The sequence below is a fragment of the Callorhinus ursinus genome, unplaced genomic scaffold (assembly GCF_003265705.2).
Source record: "Callorhinus ursinus isolate GAN/ISIS: 27379988/994484 unplaced genomic scaffold, GSC_fseal_2.0 scaffold18, whole genome shotgun sequence".
Lineage (NCBI taxonomy): Eukaryota > Metazoa > Chordata > Mammalia > Carnivora > Otariidae > Callorhinus > Callorhinus ursinus.
In genome coordinates this window covers 29,799,734-29,818,942 of record NW_027397080.1, presented here as the reverse complement: position 1 = coordinate 29,818,942, position 19,209 = coordinate 29,799,734, and the positions used below count along the sequence as shown (strand labels likewise).

The 19,209-nt window shown below is 43.5% G+C and overlaps 1 protein-coding gene and 1 pseudogene across 4 annotated transcripts in view; one reads left to right on the top strand and one right to left on the bottom strand.

Moving 5' to 3' along the window:
• The window catches only part of LOC112811556 (retinoid-binding protein 7), a 48,643-nt gene that overhangs the window by 2,259 nt on the left and 27,175 nt on the right, over positions 1-19,209 (top strand). For all 4 annotated transcript variants that reach the window (XR_012381376.1, XM_073903373.1, XM_073903374.1 and 1 more), the window contains exon 4: positions 18,397-18,567. Coding sequence is in view for 3 of the 4 variants with exons in the window: in XM_073903373.1 (XP_073759474.1) it covers positions 18,453-18,567 (115 nt within the window). In the remaining variant the exon portion in view is untranslated. The remainder of the gene's footprint in view (positions 1-18,396; positions 18,568-19,209) is intronic.
• Positions 2,436-3,616, bottom strand: LOC112811555 (RWD domain-containing protein 2A pseudogene; annotated as a pseudogene).

The window sequence follows — 19,209 nt, the reverse complement described above, 5'->3', positions numbered from 1 at the left end:
CATGCAACTCTTGATCTCAGGGCTGTGAGTTTGAGCCCCACATTGGATGTAGAGATTACTAAAAAAATAAATAAATTTAAAAAAAAAAAAGGAGAGGGGTGCCTGGGTGGCTTGGTGGGTTTAGTGTCTGTCTTCAGCTCAGGTCATGATCTCAGGATCCTGGGATCTAGCAGCATCAGGCTCCTGCTCAGCAGGGAAGTCTGGTTGCCGCTCTGCCCCTCCCCAGCTCATGCGCTCCTGTCTCTGCACGTGCGCTTTCCGTCTCTCTCTCTCTCTCTCTCAAATAAATAAAATCTTTTTTAAAAAAGGAGATAGTAATAGTACCAACTTCATTGGAGTGTTGTACAGATTGTATGAGTGCTTAGCCTATTGCCGAGCACACAGGAAGAACTTAGTGAATGTTAGTCATCATCGTCATCATCATTTCAGTTAAATAAGCATAATTAGACGTATATTTATAAGGAACAGGTCCATCCAAAGAGAATCAATGAAGGTATTGCCATTCAGTGAGGAGCACACAAGACTAAATGAGGATACCATAAGCAGGAACCCTACAGCTTTCTGCCCCGCTTCTGTCAATTTCCTGACCCTACACATCCACTGATCTACCTTCTATCATTATAGATGAAATAATCTATTCTAAAATTTCATATAACTGGAATCACATGGTGTGTGCCTTTTTTTTAAAGATTTTATTTATTTATTTATTTGAGAGAATGAGAGAGAGCGAGCACATGAGAGGGGGGAGGGTCAGAGGGAGAAGCAGACTCCCTGCTGAGCAGGGAGACCGATGCGGGACTCGATCTTGGGACTCCAGGATCATGACCTGAGCCGAAGGCAGTTGCTTAACCAACTGAGCCACCCAGGCGCCCCGTGTGCCTTTTTTTTTTTTAAAGCCACATTCTTTTTTTTTTCAAGATTTTATTTATTTGTTTGACAGAGATAGACACAGCAAGAGAGGGAACATAAGCAGGGGGAGTGGGAGAGGGAGAAGCAGGCTTCCCGCCGAGCAGGAATCCCAATGTGGGGCTCAATCCCAGGACCCTGGGATCATGACCTGAGCCGGAGGCAGATGCTTAACGACTGAGCCACCCAGGCACCCCGGTGTGTGCCTTTTTGTATCTGGATCTTTTCATTCAAAATAATGAGATTCGTCCATGTTGTTTGTATCAGTAGTTCCTTTTTATTGCTCCATGGTATTTTGTTATATGGCTATGCCGACTTTGCTTATTCATTTATTCATTTATTCATTCATCTCTTGATTCACAATTGAGTTGTTCCCAGTTTTTGGCTATCATGTGTAAAGCCAAACCATGTAATTCTTTGTGTGGACATATGTTTTCATCTCTTTCCATTATTATTATTTTTTAATTTTTTGTTTTGTTTTATTTGTTGTTTTTTTTTTAAGATTTTATTTACTTGAGACAATGAGAGAGAGAGTGAGAGAGAGCATGAGAGGGGGGAGGGTCAGAGGGAGAAGCAGACTCCCCAACGAGCAGGGAGCCTGATGTGGGACTCGATCCTGGGACTCCAGGATCATGACCTGAGCCAAAGGCAGTCGCTTAACCAACTGAGCCACTCAGGCACCCTTGTTTGTTGTTTTTTTAAAGATTTTCTATTTATTTGAGAGAGAGAGTGAGAGAGAGCAGGAGCGGGGGGAGGGGCAGAGGGAGACAGAGAAGCTGACTCCCCGCCCAGCAGGGAGCCCAACATAGGGCTGGATCCCAGGACCTTGGGATCATGATCTGAGCCAAATGCAGACGCTTAACTGACTGAGTCACCCAGATATCCCTGTTTTTTTGTTTGTTTTTTTTAAGTAAACTCTACACCCAACCTGGGGCTTGAACTCATGACCCTGAGGTCAAGAGTTCCAGGTTCCACTGACTGAGCCAGCCAGGCGCCCTTCTCCCCAGTATTTTTAAGCCATCCTTTTACATTGTACCTAAAATCCTTTCTCTGTAGTCTCCCTGAGGACCTTCCTCCATCAATTATTCACTTTCTTGAAGCTTCTGTGACTTCCCCAACCTAGCAATAGTCTTATTCTTCAAAAAAAAAACCCTTCTCTTAATCATGATATCTCACTGAAGATAGTGTTTAATATCTCTGGGTTCTAGGGCGCCTGGGTGGCTCAGTTGGTTAAGCAACTGCCTTCGGCTCAGGTCATGATCCTGGAGTCCCGGGATCGAGTTCCGCATCAGGCTCCCTGCTCAGCAGGGAGTCTGCTTTACCCTCTGACTCTCCCCCCTCTCATGCTCTCTCTCTTCCATTCTCTCTCTCTCAAATAAATAAATAAAATCTTAAAAAAAAAATCTCTGGGTTCTAGTCTCTCTCTCTCTGTGTCTGTCTGCCTGCAAGATCTCTACCTGGATGTCCAGTGTGTGCCTCAAATTCAATACCTATAAAACAGTAGCCTCTGTATGCCTTCCCTCCACATTTCCATTCTTTTTTTTTTAAATTGACTGTTTTTATTAATTTACACTTAGTTTTCAGTTAACACAAGAACATGGAGATAACATCACAATTGCACTGTTATAAAGTTAAAAGGCCTTTGTGTTTCATTACCAGGTAAAAATTTGGGGGCTAGTTGTCTCACAGAGGATGCTAAACAGCCACTGGCCCTTTTATTTTGGTCTTATTAACAGAAATACTGCCTTAGTGAAATTATAAGCATAGGCCTCTTAATTAAGCTTCCTAGGAGTCTGAACTTTTACTTTCAATACCAAATAGTATCTGGAACACATGCTCACTTTTGTGTTTTTTTAGAAATTCTAAGAATTGGCCCAGATTCATGTGATAGTCATTCCTTAATCCATAGTCACCATGGGCCTCAAGGAGTAATTCTTCGAAAGAATGGAAAAGGCGCAGATCCTCTCCATTTCCTTCGGTTTCGACACTTTCAGCATGCTTATAGGAAATGTGTTTCCAGTTGGGATACCTAATTGTGTGCCAGAATTCCTCACAGTGCTCTTTGAAGCCCTCCACACAGATTATACCCGGCTTTCCTGTCATGCAAAATCCAGTCACGTCTAACCTTTTCCCGACATCCAAAATCTTTTTTCTTAGGTCCTGCTGATATATGTGGTGACTGTAGATCCACATTCGGAGGAATGTGTTCTTGACTGGCTTTGCTTGTGTAGATGGTTCGTAAACAAGCTTTCTGTTCAGGAAATAGGAGGCACTATTGTCCTGCAACCACTGGATTGCCGCACAAACACAGAGCTCACCTGGATCAAAAGTCCCTATATAAGAAGTGAGACCTTTGTTGAGAAGTAGTTGCTGTTGTCTGTCAAGCTCAGACGACCGTCCAAATAGCTGCAATGCTGCATAGGGGTAGCTGTGAGGCATGGTTACTTGCAAATCAATTTTCACCTTGGGTTTCTCCATCTGGAGGGTAATCACAAATTCGATTTTTGGCGGCAGCGCCTCCCTTGTGCCTTCCAAATATCGCTTTATATTCGTCAGGACATTTACATCTTCAAGTTTTACTTCTCCTTGGTTAGGAAACATAGAAAACAGCATTTCCATCTCTAGCAGCTGAAGCTGCAGGCATTCTTTCATTGAAGAAGACATGTTGCCTCGAAATCCACCTGCCAGGAAAACTGGAAAGGCCCAGGGGCACTAGGTTTGTTAATTTCAGCGGTGTCCAGAGAAATTTCCCGAAGGTCCCTTTCTGTGGAAGCAGTTTTGCAGGAACGCTACACACCGACAGCCTTCCCGGTCATTCAAAGGAAGCAGCCCCAAGCCCTCTCAGAACCGGGATCCGCAGTTCCGCAGGCGCAAGCTGCGCATGATCCACTCACATTTCCTCTGATATTCTTTGTCAACTAGTGGCACACCATTTACCCAGTCACTTGAGTCAGAAATCTCCTCCTTCTCCCTGCATTTGCTTCTCTCCTCCATTCAGCCACTTGTGAACACTTGACATCATCCCTCCTGTTACTACCCTTCATTGTCTCTCCTCTGAACCAACGGAGTGCTCCAAAGCAGTGCTTTGCGAACTTTAAAGAATCATACAGATCACCTGGGGATCTTGTTAAGACACAGATTTTGATTCAGCAGTCCTCGGGTAGGGCCTGTGATTCTGCATTTCTAACCAGCCCCCAGGCGATGCCCATACTTGTCCGTTCTGTCTTCACTCCCTGTCTAGGTAATGTCATCCTGTCTTGTGACTTTAAATACCATCTATATGCAGATGACCCCAAATTGCTAGTAAATCTCTAGTCTGTACTTCTCCCCTGAACGTGGCTCTGTTCTCCATTTGCCTACTTACCATGACCACTTGGATAGCTAATAGACCTCCCAAATGTAACTTCTGTATAAACTGAACTACAGATCTTCTCCCCTAAACCTCCTCCATGGCCATCTTTCTGTTCTCAGTTAAAGGTGACTCTCTTCTTTCAGTTGCTTGGGCCAGACATTTTTGGAGTTGTCCTTGACTCCTCTTTCTCTCACAGCCCACATTCCATTCCTCAGCAATCACATTGGCTCTCCATTTATACTATTTCCAGACTCTGGTGCCTTGTCACACTTCTGCTGCTGCCACCCTGGTCCAAGTCAGCATCAGCTCTCACCTGGTTGACTGGAGTAGCTTCCTGTCTGGTCTCCCTGCTCCCACCCTTATTTCTCTCTACGTTCTGTTCTCAACTTCAACAGCCAGAAAAGATCCTTTAAAAATCTGTTGGACCATGTCACTTCTCTGCTCAAAACCTCACAGTGGCTCTCTTTCACCTCTTTGACTACATCTGCTCCACCTTCTGTCTGTGAACTCTGACTCAGCCATTCTGGTTTCTCTGTTCCTGGAGCATGACTGGCATACTTCTGATTTTTCATGGTTACCTTTGCTTATGACATTCTTCCTTCAGAAATCTGCATGGCTCACTCTTTCCTCTTTTAATTCTTTGCTCAGATGTCACTCGTTGGGGCCTTTGCTGAGCACCCTACTTAGAATCCCACCTCTCCTTAACCTCTTGCCCTGCTTTGTTTTTCTCACAGCCCCATTATTTAATATACAGAGTATATGTGTATTTATTTTGATTATTGTTTGTCTCCCAACACTGGCATATAAGCTCCAGTGTGGATCGGGAATTTTGACAGTTTCATTTACTGCTTTATTCCCAGCATCTACAGCAAAGTGATTGTTCAGAAATATTTGCTAAGGGGCGCCTGGGTGGCTCAGATGGTTAAGCATCTGCCTTCGGCTCAGGTCATGATCCCAGGGTCCTGGGATCGAGTCCCGCATGGGGCTCCCTGCTCCTTGGGAGCCTGCTTCTCCCTCTGCCTCTCTCTCTCTCTCTCTCTCTGTCTCTCATGAATAAATAAATAAAAAGTTTAAAAAAAATTTGCTAAACTATGATGAATACATGAGAATTATTTCTAAAGTTCACCGGTACATTACTTCCTGTTGAAATCCGTGACTATATCCCCATTCCTTACAGGATAAAATCCAGTCTCCCTAACATCACATTTGAGGGTGGAAAGACCCTGAAAACAGTATTCCAGTAGTTCCATGGTAACTTTTTTTTTTTAAGATTTTATTTATTTATTTGAGAGAGAGAGAGAGAGCATAGGCGGGGGGAGGGGCAGAGGGACAAGCAGACTCCCCTCAGACCCAGCAAGGGGCTTGATCCCAGGACCCCAAGATCATTACCTGAACTGAAATCAAGAGTTGGTTGCTTAACTGACTGAGCCACCCAGGGGCCCCTCCAAGTTTTTATTTATGTATGTATGCTAGTTAGCATACATATTTCATTTCTTTCTGGGGTATATATGCTATTTATTTATTTATTTATTTATTTATTTAATTTATTTTTTTTAGTGTAAGCTCTATGTCCATTGTGGGGCTTGAATTCACAACCCGGGGTCAAGAGTCTCTTATTCTACCAACTGAGCCAGCCAGGTGCTGAGGATTTGGAGATTTTTTAAAAATGTAATTAATTAATTTATTTATTTTAAAAGATTTACTTATTTATTTGAGAGAGGGCGCATGCAGCAGGGAGGGGCAGAGAGAGAGGGAGAGAGAAATCCAAGCCAACTCTGCTGAGTGTGGAGCCCAATGCGGGGCTGTCTTATGATCCTGAGATCATCACCTGAGCTGAAACCAAGAGTTCATTGCTTAAGCAACTGAGCCACCCAGGTGCTCCTTAATTTTATTTTTTAAAGTACTCTCTAACCCTAAGGTGGGGCTTGAATTCATGACCCAGAAATTGAGAGTTGCATGCTCTACTGAGCCAGCCAGGCGCCCCCATCAGGTTCCTTCCTTTCTTTCTTTCTTTTTTTTTTTTTTTTAAGGATTTTATTTATTTATTTGAGGTAGTGAGAGAGAGAGAGAGCAAGCCAGAGAGAGCAAGCCAGAGAGAGCAGAGGTGGTGGGGAGGGGCAGAGGGAGAGGGAGAAGCAGGCTCCCCACTCAGCAAGGAGCCCAATGTGGGGCTTGATCCCAGGACCCCAGGGTCATGACCTAAGCCCAAGGCAGACACTTAACTGACTGAGCCACCCAGGTGCCCCACCTCCCCCAGTCAGATTTCTAATTCATAAATTTCAGCACTATGTCTGAGATGTGGAAAGCCCTCAGAAATGTCAGCGAGCTGGATATATAGTGTGTTTGTTAGGTAACTTTTCCTCTGACAGGTGCCCCCTGAATAGAGAAGCAGGTGGAGAACAGTCATTCCCACTTGTGAAGGTCTGTGCCTGTCATAGATGTGTTGGGAGATGTTTATATTGAATTTGATCCTCCTGCCAATAGATAGTTCTTTTCCTCAAGAAATAGAGTTGTCTTCACTTCCTAAAAACGTTGAGAGCATCTGTGATTAACTAGCTCCTACTTAAAATACCTCAGAATCTGTAAATACACACAGGAAAAGCAAGAAGATGAACATTATGTGGATCAATTAGTTATTTTCTCTAGACAACCTTGACTGTCATGATGCAGAAGATTGTTGTCACCCGTATGGAAGAGATTTTGGTTATTTTTACTCTAAAATTTCCCACTACATTTTTAAAGAACAAATTGTTCAAATATACCATCTGAATTTTATATATTATATAAAAATATAACATTTTTAAAGAACAAATTGTTCAAATATACCAAACTAAATCTAAACCTTTGTTCATTACTAAGATTTATATTTTCCTTCTTCCTTTTCAGTGCTTATTTCTGTAGCTACCATCCAGCTGATGATAATAGTTTCATGAAACAAAAAAGGAGGTTCAGAAAGTCAGTGTCATAATCTTGAAAGTATTTAATAGAGTATCTTTATTTGGGGTGAATTTGGTTGTGATGTCAATCCAGTGATTTGGGTTGAACTGTTCCTTTTTATCGATTGTCAGTGCTAATCGATATTTAAAGACAACTTTCAGATGACTGGTTTTGATGTGCTTCCTATTGTCATAGTTCTGATGTCAGCTGACCATTTCACTCAGGAGCAGCAGGGTAGGAGAGGAGCTCCTGCTCCGGCAGCAGTCAGGGGGCAGTGCTGCTGGGACAGGCTCACCTGCCGAAGACATCTGTGTGAAGCCGAGACCAGAGGGCTCATGTGTCAGCATCAGACCGTTGGTCTAGTGTCTGGTTGTGTGCAGGCCGCACTGGCCAGCCAGCTCAGCCCCAGGCACGAGAAAAGCACTGCAGGATGAATGGGATCTAATTAAATGGATGGAAAATCATGTGAAAAGGATGGCTTTTTACTCCTTTGCTTCTTTGAGCTCTTGCTTTAGGAGGAACCAGGGCTTCCTCCTTACACTGTGACAACCCTAGCTGAGCAGGTACTTCCTTGAAGCCTTTGACAAGGATAAGTTACTTGGAAAGTTTTGCTTACCTGTAGAAACCAAGCTGCTCACTGACAGCAGCACAGACAAGTAGTAAAGTTCAGGGGTCGTTTTTTCCTATATTTGGGAGGAAAAAGCACTGTGAGGAATACTTATCTTTTGATTGGAACCTGTATTTACAACATTTTTGCCAAAGGATTTAAACAATGGCACCGGCTTAGCAAGAGATGGAAGGCTTGCTGCTCCCTGCACCAAAAGCAGGCCAGCGCTTGCACTGTTGATTGATAGCTTATCTTTTTTCTTTTTTTTCAAAGGCTAGTAAAGTGGAATTCACCCACAAAAAGAAAAATCTCTCATGGAATTTTTAAACTTCCCCTGGTGAAATGTTTTAACTGTGACATGTGTCTAATTAGGAATTCTGTCTCTACATATCTCTATTTTTAGTGTGAGGAGAAAATAAATATTGAAGACTAATGGTATATTATATATAGACATGCTTTCAGATTAAGATGAGCCCTTGAGAAATTCAGTATTTAGAAACATACACAGTCATTTGCCAAAAGTGTTAACACCATGGTACAGGCTCCTTCGCCGAAGGATCCCACACCAAATAGAGCAAACATCCTCTTGAGTGCCTGTGGAACTGGTTCCATATGTGTAAGCAGCACAGTAAACCCTAGAAGGACAACAGAACAGCATCCATTTACTGGGTGTAGTTATCTCGGAAAAACATTCTTGAATGCCAACCTAAATAGAGGATGTTTCCTCGCTTCCCTCCTGTGGGACACAGATGCTCAAAACGTAGCCAAGCTAAGGTTTCCTTTGACGTGGGCAGTGTTCTTATTATTGGCATTGCTGGTGATAAGAACTCTGCTTTTTTCACAATTCTATTATCTCATTTAAACCTTAGCAAAACTGAAGCCTGTTTTTTTTTATCTCCACTTTATATTTGATTTTTTAAAAGATTATTTACTTGAGAGAGAGAGAGAGCATGGGGGTGGATAGGGGCAGAGGGAGAGAGAGAATCCCAAGCAGACTCCCTGCTGAGCGTGGAGCCTCACACAGGGCTCAATCTCACGACGCTGAGATCATGACCTGAGCCGAAATCAAGAGTCAGATGCTTAATTGACTGAGCCATCCAGGCGCCCCTTATCTCCATTTCATAAATGAGGAGCAGGAAGCTCAGAGAGGTTAGGTAGCTCCTGTTGTTGTGGAGTCAATGTTTCAGCTGGCCTCCCTCTGTCTCTAAAGCCAGTACTTTCACCATCACATATGTTGCCTCTTGTGGAGCTGGGATTCAGCAGGAGACTCTAGAACAGTGCCTAAGGCATTCAACAGTTTTTTTTCTTTTAAGATTTTATTTATTTATCTTAGAGAGAGGGAGAGAACAAGCAGTGGGAAGCGTCAGAGGGAGAGAGAGAGAGAAGCAGACTCCCTGCTGAATAGGAGGCCTGATACGGGTCTCGATCCCAGGACCCAGAGATCATGACCTGAGCAGAAGGTAGATGCTTAACGACTGAGCCACCTAGGCGCCCCAATAACTATTTTTTCATTAAAAAATTTTTATTTGAGAGAGAGAGAGAGAGCAGGAGAGGGGGGAAGGTCAGAGGGAGAAGCAGACTCCCCGCTGAGCAGGGAGCCCGATGCGGGACTCGATCCCGGGACTCCAGGATCATGACCTGAGCCGAAGGCAGTCGCTTAACCCACTGAGCCACCCAGGCGCCCTAAAAAAATAAAATCTTAAAAAATTTTAGGGGCTCCATGGTGGCTCAGTTGGTTATGCGTCCAATTCTTGATTTTCCCTCAGGTCATGATCTCAGGGTCATGAGATTGAGCCCTGTGTCTGCTTTTCTCCCTCTCCCTTTGCCCCTCCACCTCCACCCCTGGGCACACTCTCTCTAAAATAAATAAATAAATCTTAAAAAAAAAACCTTAGATGGGGCACCTGGGTGGCTCAGGTGGTTAAGCGTCTGCCTTCAGCTCAGGTTATGACGCCAAGGTCCTGGGATCGAGTGCCTCATCGGGCTCCCTGCTCAGCGGGGAGCCTGCTTCTCCCTCTCCCTCTACCTGCTGCTCCCCCTGCTTGTGCTCGCTCGCTCGCTCTCAAATGAATAATGAATAAACTCTTCAAAAAATTTTTTTAAAATCTTAGACATAGTTTTTATTTAAATCACACATTGCTCTTCTAAGCACACACATAGGAAAATGTAATCAAAATGTATTAAGATAATCCTAAAACTTTACATTTCAGAGTCCAACACGTCTCTGTCACTTCTTTATTTCAAATTGTCGAGGTCTCTGGTTTTCTCCATGGTATTATCTCCTGTCCAGTAACCATTTATTAAATGAATGAATGAATCTGGTATTTTTTTATATTATCACTAAAGAATTTTATAACACCAACACAGCATATTATATGGGCCCAAATTTTAGGACAACTAAAACAGTTACTAAGGAACTTATAAAAAATTTCCTTCACTTGAATTTTAAATGTGAATTTTTTCTGAAGTTTCAGTCTGAGCTCCCAAGGAGCTTTTTTGTTTGGACAATGTCTGGCAAATAATAGGCACTTCATAAGTCTTACCCATTTTTGTTTGGGCTATGTCTGGCAAATAATAGGCACTTAATAAGTCTTACCCATTTTTGTTCGGGCAATATCTGGCAAATAATAGGCACTTAATAAGTGCTTGATAAATGCACACTTACCAATTGTGAAGAAAGTAAAGATGATACTGCCAACCAAGTTGGTAAGGAGAGGTTGCCTGCAGTATCGGGAAGATCTGGGCCTAAAATCAATACACAGGTCATTAATTTATCAATTACTAGAAGAAATTTGCCCTGTAAGCATGATACCAGAAGGCACTAACCATTGAATTCTAATCCTGATTCTGGCCTGAGGTTCGTTTGGCTGCAGGCAACTCATTTAAGAACCTTCGTTCCTGGGGCGCCTGAGTGGCTCAGGGGGTTAAGTATCTGCCTTCAGCTCGGGTCATGATCTCAGGGTCCTGGGATCGAGCCCCACGTCAGGCTCCCAGCTCGGTGGGGAGTCTGCTTCTCCCTCTCCCTCTCCTTCTCCCCCTGTGTGTGCTCTCTCTCTCCCAAATAAATAAATAAAATCTTAAAAAAAAAAAACAACAAACCTTCGTTCCTTTACCATGACTGCAAATTAATAATGTGAAAACAGCCCACAAGTAGTACAAGAGTTGTTAATATTTACAATCGGTGGACAAATAATGTCTATCATCTTTCTAATTCATGTTAACCAGATATTTTGGTGAGAAAATATCTTGTGGAAATTCTGGCCTTCTGGAGTAAGGAAATAGGCCTTACTGCACACAAAACTCCTATGACAGACGTTGGCAAGTTTAAATTAGGCTAATTACAGTGAGTATCACAGTTTCCTTTTCTTGTCACTTAAGTAGATTCTCAGTTTTCAGATTGTTTTAGAATTTCCACATTTTTAGAGATACAGTTTTTTTTATTTTGATGTATCAAATGGCATTTGCTTCATTTGTCCAGTTACTAGCTGACTTTTTCTGCCAAGACTAATGTCCTCCATAGAATCTAAAATAATATATCAAGTCACAATCTGGTCACATATGCTGTGTCACCCTCAGCCCTGCAGACGTTAGCTCATATCAGGCTGGCAGGACTGGTCTCTAGGGAATCCATACGTTGAAAAGTTGGTGCCCTCGTTGTCTCCCATTTAATGGCTTCTTGTACCAGAAGAAATCTGTTAAGTTAAACTCAGTCTGCCCTATTCCCAGCTACTCTTTTGGTATTGAGATTTTTGACTTTTCAAAGAGGTAAAGCAGGTAACTACCACTGATAATAGGGGCAGAAAAAATGGGGCAGGCTGCAGTTGAACATGTAACAGGAATCTCAGAGCATACCCCAACCATCTCCAGAGGTAAGACATGCATGCTGGGCTGCCAGGTAAGGGGGTTGGCGGTGAAAGAACTTACCTTAGTAGAACATACAACTGGAGGACCAGAGCCATGATCCCAAACAAGAACACTGTCACTTGCCTGCATGGGACACAGCGAGTTACATTTTACGTTACTTCTTTAGTGATAAAATGGCTTCAAGAAACTAAATGTATGGGGTGTCTGGGTGGCTCAGTCATTAAGCGTCTGCCTTCAGCTCAGGTCATGATCCTGGGGTTCTGGGATCGAGCCCCATGTCAGGCTCCCTGCTCAGTGGGGAGCCTGCTTCTCCCTCTGCCTGCCGTTCCCCCTGCTTGTGCTCTCTCTCTATCACTCTCTCAAATAAATAAAATCTTAAAGAAAAACCAAATTTAGGTTCTGCTTCATAACAACGTTACATTAAACCATGGAGATAAAGTTTTAAACAAAACAAGGATGACTTGAGATCATCCCATTAGAACAAAATTATGTCTAATAATACTTCACTAAGAATAATGGCTACCATTTATTGAGCTCCTACTATGTAGCAGGCACTGTTGATACTGGTCTCTAAGGAATCTTTAGAACCTTCGTTCCTTTACCATGACTATAAGTTAATGCTGTAAGACAACCCACAGGTAATAGTAAAAGTTAATATTCATCATTAGTAAACAAATGTGTCACACACTTTTTATTCACTTTCTCATTTAATATGCATAAAATCTGGAGCGCCTGGGTGGCTCAGTTGGTTGGGCGTCCAACTCTTGGTTTTGGCTCTGGTCGTGATCTCAGGGTTGTGAGATTCAGCCCCATGTCAGGCTCCACCCTCATCAGGGAGTCTGCTTGAGATTCTCTCCCTCTCCCTCTCTGCCTCCCCCCTCCCCCCAGCTCGGTCTCTCTCTCTCTCTCTCTCTCTCTCTCAAATAAATGAATAAATAAGATCTTTAAAAAAATATGCACAAAATTCTATGAGGTAGGGCCTGTGGTTCCCCATTTTATTGAGGAAACCGAGACTCAGAATGATGAAGTGTCCTGTCCAAGGACAAACACTGAGTAGTGACAGAGCTAGAATTTTGAACCGGGTCCGAGAGTCTTAACCATGCCTCTGTGCTGCGCTAGCTCTGTGCTGGCCAGATAGTTCACACTGAGTGTAACTCATGAACAGAGTAAACCTACCTACAACAACTTACACAACCAAATGAAGTCTGCTATTTCTGCCCATTTTTGAATTTCTTTTGAGATTATGTGTACATAGTTTCCATGCATATAAGAAAATCTTCTGCAATAACTAATAGTTCTCTTCACCATAAGCTGTATTATTTACCTTAATTATTTTATTAATCAGGTTTAACACTGAAAGATTTTAAGGTATTTGTAGAAATCAAATCTGCCCTCCAAAGACAAAGATTTATCCCCATTAAAAGTACTAAAAAAAAAACAAAACAGACAATTTTAAAATACCTCCAGACTGGTAATCGCACATTGTTACAACTAGGATATAGTTATAGCCTTAATGTGACTATTTTGGAAGGAATAGCATCTTTTTAGGGGTATAAATTCCGATCAGTTGTCAAGTCAATCACATTATTTTAACAGTCAGCCAACATAGATTTAATCATATTGAGCATTTCTGAAATGTGACCAGAGAAGACAGTTAACTATTTTTTTAAATGTTAACATTTAAAAAACTGGCTTAATGTTTACAAAATGTTTCATTAATGTTTACATATCAGGTTTTAAAACTTAAAGTCAGTAGTTCTTATGTCAAGTATACCTCAGTGTTTTATAAAATGATTTAAAAATTGAAAATAAATTTTAGTTAAACGTTGAGACTGTCTCAGGAAGAAATGGGCTTTTTGTCATCGAGAGCTGGGGAGAGACACTTACAGCCTGAGCCGGCGTGATCTCGGCAGCCAGCCGTGCAGGTGATACGCTGTGTGGGCCAGACAGAAGTGAATCATGGGGACGCTGGTCCTTGAGCACCTGGAGCAGGGCACAGAGGATCCAGAGCAGCCCTGTTAGAGCTCCCAAACTACTTCTCCCCCCATTTGTCCCCAGCTTGTCCCGCTTCCCAGCGCAAGTACTCTGGTACCCTGCAGTGATCCAGAGGAAGTACTTTTCCTTGGAGAGGGACAGATCTTTGTTCTTCTAAAGCCACCCTGGGCTATGATGGACGCTCACTGTAACTTAATTCTTCTGTGGTTTTGAAGGTCCTAGCTCAAGTTGGCTGTGTTCACGGGGAATTAATAGAACCGAGCTGGATATTTGAGATGGGTTGAATGTGACAAGGGAGAAAGCTTCCTTTAGCTGAGAGATCAGCTTCCTCCAGCCCCTTTCACAGCCTTTCCCCTGGGGAGGACCAGGAAACCTGAGTGCATCTCCAAGGTTGGGGAAGGAGGACCAGGAAACCTGAGTGCATCTCCAAGGTTGGCGAAGGGCTCTAAGCTCTTTGTTCTGTCCTTCCCTGAACGGCAGGCAGCTCCCTTGGGGACCTATACCTCCTGTTCTTAGCTTTATTGTTCTTGCAGCTCATAGCACAGTCTGGGGGGCGGGGGGGTGGGGGGGTGGGGAGCGGTGCCTGAAGCCTGAGGTGGGCGGGGCTGGAGCTGCTCTGCTGCAGCAGGTTACCCTGGTTTCCATGTGGGCCCAGAGTACCCTTGGGGATGTTGTATTCACCACCACCCCATAATACCACAGGCACTTCCTATGGGACTTGGGGGTAGGGATGGGAGGAGTGGGAACGAGCCTCAAGTGAACCCCGGTATCATCCTTAGGCTGATAATTGAAAGGTAGGACATTTAAATCATTCTTACAAATTAATTCTTTTTTTTTTTTACACCCCCCCTTAATTCTTTTTTTTTTTAATTCCATATGGAGCATTACTGACCCTTCTGTCCTTTATTTCTTAGCAACAATTAGCATCCCTCTGATCCCTACCACTATGCTTTGTTGGGAGAAACCTCAAATGTTTATTGAATAAGTGTTTCTTATTTCCATTCTCACTGATTACTTAAATGAGGCACTCATGACTTTGTAACTGGCCTTCCTGTCTTTTACCCCTTCCAGTTAATCCCCTAGCATTACCATCATCTGTATTGTCACTTTCCTCAAAAATAACAGCTAGCATTTATTTTTACACTGTGCTAGGCAATATGCTAAGCACTTTGCCATTAATCAGAATTAATCCTCAAAGTAACTGAAATTGGTTGTCATTGTCTCTATTTTACAGATGAGGAGACCGAAGACACATAATTAAGTGATTTGGTTAAGTTGGTAAAACCGTATAAAGGTTTTAAGCACCCATGTCTTCTTTTTCTTTTTTTTTTTTTTTAAGATTTTATTTATTTGACAGAGAGAGACACAGCTAGAGAGGGAACACAAGCAGGGGGAGTGGGAGAGGGAGAAGCAGGCTCCCCGCAGAGCAGGGAGCCCAATGCGGGGCTCGATCCCAGGACCCTGGGATCATGACCTGAGCCGAAGGCAGACGCCTAACGACTGAGCCATCCAGGTGCCCCATGTCCTATTTTTCTAAAACATTGTTTTTATAGAACCCTGTTGTCACTCCATTGCTCAGAAAACTTCAGAGGTTCTCATCGCCTAAGGGGTTAACGGTCACATTCCTCAGCTCCTCAGCTAGGAGGGCTCATTTCCATTCTGCACAGCTCCAGGTATCTCCCATTTTTCTTCTTGATGAGAGAGCCTAGGAGTCAGGAAACTGAGATGCTAACCCTGGTTCTTTCACTCCCTAGCTTTGAGCAATGAGCAGTGAGCGTTGTCCAATGAGCATAGAATCTGAGCAGGAGTTGGTCACCCTAGCAGTTGGATCTGAACACTATTGGGCTACAAATAAATGGTCCTGACACACAGATCTTCCAAGCATTGGCAAGTCTTAGAAGTGCACAGCGAGGTGTTGTATAGCCTTCATTTCCAGCTCATTCTCAACCCATTTTTTTCTCTGAGATGTTTGTAATACTGAAAAATTAGAAAAACCTACATGTCCAATGATAGAAGATTAACTGGAAAAATGAAATATCTAACAATAGCTTTTTTTTGGTAACAAGCTTAATGACTTTGGCCAAGTTTTTGTGTGTTTGCGTGGTGAAGATTTTTTAAAGATTTTATTTATTTATTTGACAGAAAGAGACACAGCAAGAGAGGGAACAGAGCAGGGGGAGTGGGAGAGGGAGAAGCAGGCCTCCCGCGGAGCAGGGTGCAGGGCTTAACGACTGAGCCACCCAGGCACCCCTGCGTGGTGAAGACTAAATGATCATGTGTGTGAAAGCATTTTATACGTCAAAAAGTGTCATACAGGGCGCCTGGGTGGCTCAGTTGGTTAAGCAACTGCCTTTGGCTCAGGTCATGATCCTGGAGTCCCGGGATCGAGTCCCGCATCGGGCTCCCTGCTCAGCGGGGAGTCTGCTTCTCCCTCTGACCCTCCCCCCCCTCATGTGCTCTCTCTCTCTCTCATTCTCTCTCTCAAATAAATAAAATCTTAAAAAAAAAGTCATACAAGTGTTTGTTTATTGCCATTTACTGTATTTCTACGTTAATTATAAAAATACCCTGACCTCTACAGGTCGTTCCCCAAAGTTCCCAAAATGCTTTCAGCAATTTGGCATCACTGGAATTATATTTATAAGCTCTCAGAATGATTATTTTGAAACATAATTTGGATACATAAGAATATTTTTTTTTAAACTTTACAATAACAAGGGGCGCCTGGGTGGCTCAGTCGTTGGTCATCTGCCTTTGGCTTGGGTCATGAACCTAGGTCCTGGGATCAAGCCCCGTATTAGGCTCCCTGCTCCGCGGGGAGCCTGCTTCTCCCTCTCTCACTCCCCCTGCTTGTGTTCCCTCTCACTGTGTCTCTCTCTGTCAAATAAATAAAATCTTAAAAAAATAAAACTTTATAATAACAAAATAGTTTTTTGATGGTTCATAAGCAGTGTTTATCAAAAAAATAACTCAGAACTGAGTGATTTGACTTTGAGGACTGGAAAGGTTCATTGTGTCAGGGAGCAAGAATTCCTATCCTCTCAGGTCTTTCTAGCTTAGGGACTAAGAATCAAATCGACATGAGATAGAGAAAGAGGAGAAAATCAAATTTAATAGAGTACATATGGGGAATCCACATAGACATGGAAATTCCAAAGACAGGCAAAATGAGGCATATTATGTCATTCTGAACTAAGGCGAAGAGAGTGGAGGTCTGGGATTTCAGAGGAAAGGAATGCCCCTCACAGGGCGGCAAGAAGAGCAGATGTTTGGTAATTAGATGTTTGCCCTGCCATACAGATGGGTCCCTTAGATAAAATTTATCTCTGCTAATAACCCTTATTCTGGGAAAGACCCCAATTTAGATTCTTCCATGTAATTAAGGGAGGGGCAAAACTTTCTCTTGAGCCTGCAGGGTCTCAGATGCCTTCCACTCAAAATAATCTGCATGCCAAAGTGGCACATTCTGAACCCCTTCAGCTGACTCCCAGCACAATGAATGAAAAAGACCCCCACGAAGATAAAACATTATGCCATTTCAGAGCACTGGGGGTAAAGAGGACATCCCACAAATCTGCCAAAAAGAAGAAAGTCATGTAAAAAAAGAACAAGAGTCAGAATGGTGTTAGACTTCCAACAGCAGGGTTGGATGCTGGGAAACAATGAAGAAATGCATTCCTAATTTTATTCTTCTTCTTCTTCTTATTTTTAAAGATTTTATTTATTTGACAGAGAGAGACACAGTGAGAGAGAGCACGAGCAGGGGGAGTGGGAGAGGGAGAGGCAGGCTTCCCGCCGAGCAGGGAGCCCGATGCGGGGCTCGATCCGGGACTCGATCCCAGGACCCTGGGATCACGACCCGAGCCGGAGGCAGACGCTGAACGACTGAGCCACCCAGGCGCCCCTATTCTTCTTATTTTTTAAAGAATTTATTTATTAGATCAAGCAGGGGGAGGGACAGGGGAAGAGGGAGAAGCAGATTCCCGGAGGAGCAGGGAGCCCGACACAGGGCTGGATCCCAGGACCCTGGGATCATGACCTGAGCCGAAGGCAGACGCTTAACTGACTGAGCCACCCAGGCGCCCCAGACTACTGTTTTGAAGGACAGGTTGTTGGGGAGTCCTATTTATTTGGTAGTTGATAATGTCATTGTATCAGTTAACTGTGACCCCAGTAGTGCATCACAAAACCTCGGCAGCATACAATAATAAACATTAATTTTTGCTCATGAGTCGAGGGTCAGCTTGTGGGTTTGTTGATACAAGCCCGGCTCAGCTGATCTCGCTGGGCCTTGCCTGTGTGTCCGAGCGTGTCATCTGTGGTTTGGCTGGTGCAGGATGGCCCCCGCCGCATAGCTGGTGTGGTTGGCTGTCCAGCAGCGGGAGTACAATCTCTCTCCCAGGCGGTCTGTCATCCTCCATCAGGCTGGCCCTGGCTTGTTTTCATGGCAGAGGTAGGAGTCCAGAAGAGTGTGGAAGTGTGCAAAGCCTCAAAGGCCTGGCTCAGAACCAGCACACCGTCATGTCTGCTACATTGTTTTGTCCAAAGCAAGTCACAAAGAGGGGGAAGGAGATCCCATCCCTGTACAGCAGGAGCTGCAAATGCACCCTGAAAAGGAAGGGTGGAGGATGGGGCTGTCTTTGTCATTGAAGCCACAGGCTTTTGTCCATCCACTTGGAAGGTGGAAGGACATCTAAAGACCTAGAACTGAACTTGTTTCCTTTTTCCTTTGCAGACCACAAGCAAAGTGTCAGAGTTTTCCATTCAGATCAAGAACTTCAAATTCCTAGCATGGAAAATTCAGAGAAGACAGAAGTGGTTCTCCTTGCTTGTGGTTCCTTTAATCCTATCACCAACATGCACCTCCGGCTATTTGAGCTGGCCAAAGACTACATGAATGAAACAGGTAGGAACAGTAGCCAGGACACTACCCCAAAATATGGCACTCTGGCTTGTTGGGTATTTTAAGCTGAAGGAGTTTGAAAAAATGGCAGAACCAGGAAGGTCCCTCTGACCTCCTCCAAACCATTCTCCCCTGAAGCAGCTCATAAAATCTTGATGTGAGAAGTGCCCTCCGTATACTGGGAGGAAAGGAGCATCCTTATTGCTAAAGACAGAGCGATGCCTGGAAGAATCTAAACTCATGGGCCTTGCCAAATTTCCCTGAGTTTACTACCCTTCCCTTGCACTCTTTGCCCTATCATATTTCTCAACGACTGTCCACTCTTCACTAAACCTGGCATAAAAATAGGTTTAACTGTTTCTTGGGGTCTTCATTTCCTAATGAAGGCACCCGTGTCACATAAACCTTCTATTAAATAAATTTCTACATTTTTCTTCTGTTTTTCTGTTTTTGTCAGTTTAATTTTCAGACCCAGCCAGGGACCCAAGGAGGGTTGAGGAAAACTATTACCTTCCCTACACAGTATGTTTTGTTTCATAAATGATCATGCATATGCTGCTAGATAGATGGATGGTTGCTCAGACTCACTAATAATCCTAATAATCAGGGAACTAAGATAAAAAAATGAGATCTGTTTTGCCCATC